This window comes from Perna viridis, chromosome 7 (assembly GCF_037379345.1).
Source record: "Perna viridis isolate PV_CMFRI_1.1 ecotype Kerala chromosome 7, ASM3737934v1, whole genome shotgun sequence".
Classification (NCBI taxonomy): Eukaryota; Metazoa; Mollusca; class Bivalvia; order Mytilida; family Mytilidae; genus Perna; species Perna viridis.
The window spans coordinates 8,206,868-8,213,164 of NC_142451.1; the positions used below are offsets into that span (position 1 = coordinate 8,206,868).

Below are 6,297 nucleotides of genomic sequence, written 5' to 3' on the forward strand. Positions count from 1 at the left end.
AGTGATCAGTGGGGTTTTGGCATGCATGTTTTTGATTTTTCCCACTTTGCATGATTCTTATAAACACTTATACTTAATCGTTAGTGCATCTGTATTTATTTAAACCCTGGGTTCAGTTCATTCACTAATCACCGATAAACTGACAAAGGACCCTTACAAAAATAAGGAAGTATTTGTATACTAGTACGTAAGAAAATACAGAGAGAAGAAATCGGTAAATCGTGGTCAAAAGATATTATGAAGGGAATGTTTTATGTGAAAGTTATGAAAGAGGTTTAGAAAGAAAAGAATAAAGCATGCAATCAAACAATGTTTAAAATTTATGAAATAATACGCCATTACTAGTATAGAACGTCGTACAACTCAGCGGTGCCCGTTTTATCTTTCACTAATAACAATTTATTCCTAACCATGTCATAATCAATCGCATGTGGTTCCTTCAATCCATTATCTGCATTCAAAATTTCTCTACATTTAGAACCGTTTGGAGATATTACTAAGAGTTTTTGGTCATGTTCTAAGACAACAAAAACAAAACCAAATTGTCCGACTATAATTCCTTTCGGTGCTCCACCCCCTTCAAGCGGTAAATGCCATACCTCGGTACCATCCTCATCACAGCAATGAACTGCATCTGGAGAATGTTCAGTAAAATACAGTTTGCCGCTGAAACTAGTAATGTGTGTTATGTAGCCGTCTACTTGGACTGTTTTCAGCACTTTCCCGTTCATATCCAAACAATGAATTCCTACAGAATATTCCCGTACAAATAACTTGCCTTCAGAAAATGTAACTCCCCAACATCGGTTTTCAAACGACACAACAACTTTTTCTTTTCTCAATTTTAAGTCCATAATTGATAGTTGTTTAGCATCTGGATAAGTTACTGCTACAGAATTATCCCCAATATAGCAAACATCAAAAGCTTTTTTATCTAGAGGGAAATTTTTTATGCTTTTTCCTCTTTCGTCAAAGAAGAGAAGTTCATTATTTTCACTCCAATCTGCAAACAGCAGACGATCTTTCCCGAGAAACGTACACCCTGCTAGTCTCCTTGTAAACGCACTATTTTCCATCTGAAATTGGACATTTGTTCTTAACTGAATTGCATCAATATCTGTTAAAATGTCTACGGATAATTCTGCTTCCAAACTTGCATTTTTGGTAAAGAGTATTTCATTGTCTGCCTCCTTCACATCAAGTTTTCCGAATATATTATCACTTTGAAGCAAAGAACCTGGTAAAAATTTAAGTTCCACTGTCTTTTGCTTTAGCGTACTTTCACAATTAAAAAGTTTCCGAAAACTTTGTGCTTCATCATTTAGAGTTGAAAATAAGCGACGGGAACCGAAAAACGAATGGGAATCGGACGCAAAGTTTTTCATATCTTCTATGCTTTTCTGCACCGAGACAATTGTTGCTTTAGTTGTTTTCAAACTTTCAATGATATTTTCTATTTCTGATTTGTAGCTTATATGTAGTGTAGAAAGTTGATGTAATATTTCCTTTTCGTTTTTGTCCAGTTTTTCATTAACTTGTTGTCTAGTTAGTTTGATTGAGGAGGCTAAATCCAGTATTTGGTCGTCCAACGTTTTTAATGCATCCTTCCGGTTTGACAAAACTTTCTCTACATTTATGTTTAACTCATCTACGGCACATTCTAAATCTAAAATGGTAGAAGATGATGAAGACTCTTTGATCAAACTTTCAAGTGTTTCGAATCCGTGGCATGTTTTGTGTTTGGAAGTAGTGCAGTGACAACAACATGGCTCTTTATGGGCTGGACAATACAGAGTAAATGGATTATTGTGATCATCACAAGTCAGCTTTAGAGATAGTAGAAATGGCGGTAACTTCTTATACTCGTCAAAATTTGATGTTTGGTGGTTACAAGTTGCTTTCAACAAGCTGTGGACAGAATTACAAGACTTACATAGCGCTTCTTCGCAGATGGAACACCACGTTATAGCCACAATATTTGGAATACTTCGTCTCTCACAGAGCGTACACTGGTTATCCTGATCTGTCATCTGTAAAGGATACACATAATTTCGTTTAACTAACTTATACTTTTTTCGAGTATGCTTAACCCATTTCAACATCAGACCAGACGTCGAATTAACAATAACAACATTTGTGACGTCTCATCAGCTGTCACAAAATATTGACGTCGGTACACATCAAACAAACTATCTGACGTATACCTGTATTTCAGAGTAAGAGACAATAACTATCGGGTTCCACAATTAAAAAAATATTTATTCAATAACTCAAACCGCTTTCAAAAAGACTCATAGAACTGAAAATTTATTTTAAACCGACAAAGTCAAAAGGTCAAAACCACGTCGAGTCGAAGACTTGTAACTCTTTCGAACAGTTTCTGTCACTAAATACAGACGAACGGGCGGACAGCAATCACATATTCATACATGCATTTTACATTGGATTCGACAGATCATGTGATACAAAAGTGATCTACTAAAATCCCAATAACTAATATTTTGCTGTTAAAACACTCATTCAACGAGTACTAATGTAAGAAGACAGCTATTCCACCTTGACCTAAATTGTAACCAGAATCAATCATAATGTGAATTAAGACCTACCGTTGCCTCGCATCAACAAGAAGAAACAATCAACATCACACAACAAATCTGACAGTAAGCTCTTCATTACGCTGTGTGTGTGTGTATTGATAAAAGCTTAGAGCTTCATTTTATTATAAATGTATAAAAAAATATCGCAGGTGTCGCAGGTATTTTAAATAAATGTGTAATACTTTTAATTTAGCGTCATTCCCTAAAGTTCAATGTGTCAAAATAGATATCCCCTTTCATTTACTGTTTGTTCCGCTTTTTAGTGAAATTGTTGCGCGTTACCTGAAGAACATATGTTTTCGGCTATAAATATGCATTCTCTTATTTTTGTACATATCCATAAATTCGGGGGAGTTGGAGATTAAAGTGGTAACAGTAAGTTTGGAAAATACTTTCTTGGGCTAAAACATCCAATTGTAATTATAATTTCAAACTTTTAGTTTTAATTTCACCAAGCTCAAGACTTGATGAATTTGAAAAACAAACGAAAAACTGTCAAACATAATGCAATTGAGGGGACACTACAGAAAAATTACAATAGCGGCGCCTTCAGAGGTCCACCTTTGTATGAAAATGTTTGGGACAAAAAATGACCAATGATAACCTACATATGGAACCAACCCCTTTCCATAATATCTTTCGTCCATGTCTGAATTAAGCTTCAATTTACCTTGTGACTATGGCTTTCTATATTCCAATTAATATCATGGTAGCAGGTACATAACCATTTAAACAAATTAACTGACAATCTCACAACCAATGTAATCACCGATGCTGGACAGTCCTGATTCTAAACCATTGATTTTGTTTGGAGAAACCAATCCATAGACAACAAAATGCTAATCATAATCAATTATATGCCGGGTAGCAGGTAGTAAGTTTGGTAGCTTGCTTGCATGCTTTGTGCCAAAATCATATCAATCTTACACAAAATTAATGGTAATTATTTGTCTAATCAAATAACATAAATACATGCAAGTTACTCTGGTTACGGCGTTGGTGTTGTTGTAAAGGTTTGTTGCATGTTTTGGTGAATATTGTAGATATTATATTGCATGCTCGAGCTTGTAAATGCGCCATTCTCATGATTCTGGAACACCGTTAACCCATTTATTGGTATTGGCGTCCTCTTCTCTTTTTTTTGTATTGACCAAACAATATTATCGACGCTTCAGTGAGAATGCACGGTCGTTTTCGCGGGCTGTATGGAATCATTTACATTGCTTCAAACTTTTTTAAAATTTAGAATTGTTAGTTATGGGGTAAATATGGTAAAAATCCAACTAGTATGCCTTCTCAGCATCTTGTCCTCTCTTATTTTTTACTTATAAGTCTATTAACTCTAAAATTAAAAATCAAATTTTCTTCAAAAGTATATAGACTATAAGACCATAATAACAAAGAATTTTTATTATATAGATAGAGTGCTTTAACGAATGTTCCCAGTGTAATAAATTTCAAAAATTCACACTGTGAAATAAATTCGGTAATTTCACTTTCGGACTTTCTCGCACCAAAACGTCAAAACTTAGATATAAATCCGCTAATTACAGAATTTTAAAATTCATGTTGAAAATATCAATAAATTATGAAGAAAATCTATATAATAAATAGGATAATCAATTGGTTATCGTGAGTAACCAAAATATGATCACTCGTGCCAAGAACGCTTGAGGATTTAACTCGTGCGCGTAACAAGTTCCGCACACTCGTTAAATCTAGGGTTCTTCGGCACGCGTTGTAATATTTTGGTAATTCACCTTTTCCAATTAATTATCCTATTAGCATATAGTTTGAAGTATGTTGAACAAGACGTTTTTAAGTTTTATGACTGATGGACGGACGGACATTAGTATATCACAATCGTGTATAAAAATACACATATGTCCAAACTGCTTCAACACAACGACATATTTCTAATATCAAATCACACTTAATCAAATATTTAACCCGTGGTGACTTCTCGTATAAAGTGACAAAACATAATTGTCATTACACTTGACTTTAAATTAAAGGTACCATGTACACATACTTCGTATAGTCGATTAAAATGGTTAATGGACATTTTAAGTGTTGTCGACCAAGATTTGTAGGCTGGAAGGCAGTTTGCATATAACTTATTTTATTTTAACTTGATGAAATGTGAAAAACGGGATACTGAGAACAGTAAATATTAAAGTAAGAACAGATACAACCAGGACCAACATGGACGACTTGAGATAGATATAATAATCAATATATCATTACGACACCATCACCCCCACCCTCTCCCCCAAGAAAGAAAAAAACAATTGTATACTTGGGCTCTACCAAACCCCGAACCATGTGGGACCAGTAGTGTTTGCGGCGTGATCAGCGTGACCTATGATCATAAATGCTCAGTATTATTACTACATGGTACTGTAAGACCGTCTTTACTTAAAAGGTTAGCAGTTTGACTGAAAACGAAACGACATAAAAGGCTATAATTTAACTAATTGGGTCATTGCTTAATTCATATATTCCAAATAAAATCTACTTTACTATTACAAAACTAAGGAAGAAAATCAATTTCTTCTTTGAAAAAAGGAAACAAAACTTAAAAGGTTTTACATGTATATATCTTACCTAAATCGGCCGAATGTTTTAACTCAAGTATGTGATCCTCAGGAAGTTCAAATTTAAATGTATAATTTTACATTATGTCGCATTAACATGTTCAAGTTACACATAGAGATTTAAATATAGAAACTACAATTGTTATCAAATTCTTTACGAAAGGCTGCTTACAAATAAAGATTGGCAATGAATCGCATAAGTTTTATATCAATATAAACCTTTATTATCTAATCAAAATCATGTTAGCTATTTTGCCGCTTTCACTATCACTATACAGCTCAACTAGTACAAATACCTCGAATACTTCTTAAATATAGTAGTTCGAACCCTGTTGTAACCACTTGATATTCAGAAATGCACATTATAAACACTAGAGCACTACTTCCTTGGATAAAATTGCATGTCAGAATTATTATTCATGATTAAAGGAGACGGATTGAAATAAGACTTTTAGTAAAAGTATCATTGTTCACTTGATAACTCCTTCCTCTATTGTTATGACTTGATGATACAATTTCCAACGATGTTAGAACTGTCAAATTTGCGAAGCAAATATTTGGTTGTTCCCTCCGCGGGACTCGAACTTGTACCACTGTGACATCTATGGCAACACCGCCTGCGCCCTAGACCACTCGGCCAGCTAGGCTATATAAAAATATATAGTTTTCGCTGGCCGGATCATTCCTCCTGGTAGGATTAATCTAGGGCTGTAACTTAGTACATGATATATGGTAGTACGGGACAGTTCATCTAGGTGTTATTATGTAGGATAGAGGATCAAATCAATGATGCATGTCACAACAAATCAATATTACACAACGTCTGGGAATGTGACGACTATTCGCTACACTGCTCAATCGGATCAAATTGAATCAGGGAAGATAACGTAAACTTAAAGAAGGGTCTGAAAAATTCCCAACGATGTTAGAATTGTCAAATTTGCGAATTTGTGAAGAAAAGAGAAAATAAAATTGATGAAATCTAAGCTTAATGTAACATCCTACGTAATGGACTAGTTACCCAAAACTCAAGCATTTTTCAAGGAATATTTGATTGACCAGACTTGCACCCTTTTCTGGTAATGTGTGGAACTACGAGTTTC

At 34.4% G+C, this 6,297-nt stretch overlaps 1 protein-coding gene across 4 annotated transcripts; it reads right to left on the bottom strand.

Moving 5' to 3' along the window:
• Positions 1-307: 307 nt before the first annotated feature.
• Positions 308-5,957, bottom strand: LOC148611180 (uncharacterized). 4 transcript variants are annotated; one of them, XM_088591434.1, is made up of 2 exons: positions 5,491-5,957; positions 308-2,030 (listed from the first exon to the last, which is right to left on the bottom strand). In XM_088591434.1, exon 2 carries the CDS (start codon positions 2,028-2,030, stop codon positions 342-344), a length of 1,689 nt encoding a protein of 562 aa, XP_088447560.1. In that variant the 5' UTR covers positions 5,491-5,957; the 3' UTR covers positions 308-341. The 4 variants fall into 4 exon arrangements, with proteins under 4 accessions (XP_088447560.1, XP_088447556.1, XP_088447559.1 ...); XM_088591430.1 differs by lacking the exon at positions 5,491-5,957 and adding an exon at positions 5,205-5,357; XM_088591433.1 differs by lacking the exon at positions 5,491-5,957 and adding an exon at positions 3,268-3,506.
• Between the last annotated feature and the right edge of the window lie 340 nt (positions 5,958-6,297).

What these genes read in the sequence shown, in the direction of transcription:
- LOC148611180 (XM_088591434.1), bottom strand. Translation starts at nt 2,030, where the DNA reads ATGACAGATCAGGATAACCAGTGTACGCTCTGTGAGAGACGAAGTATT.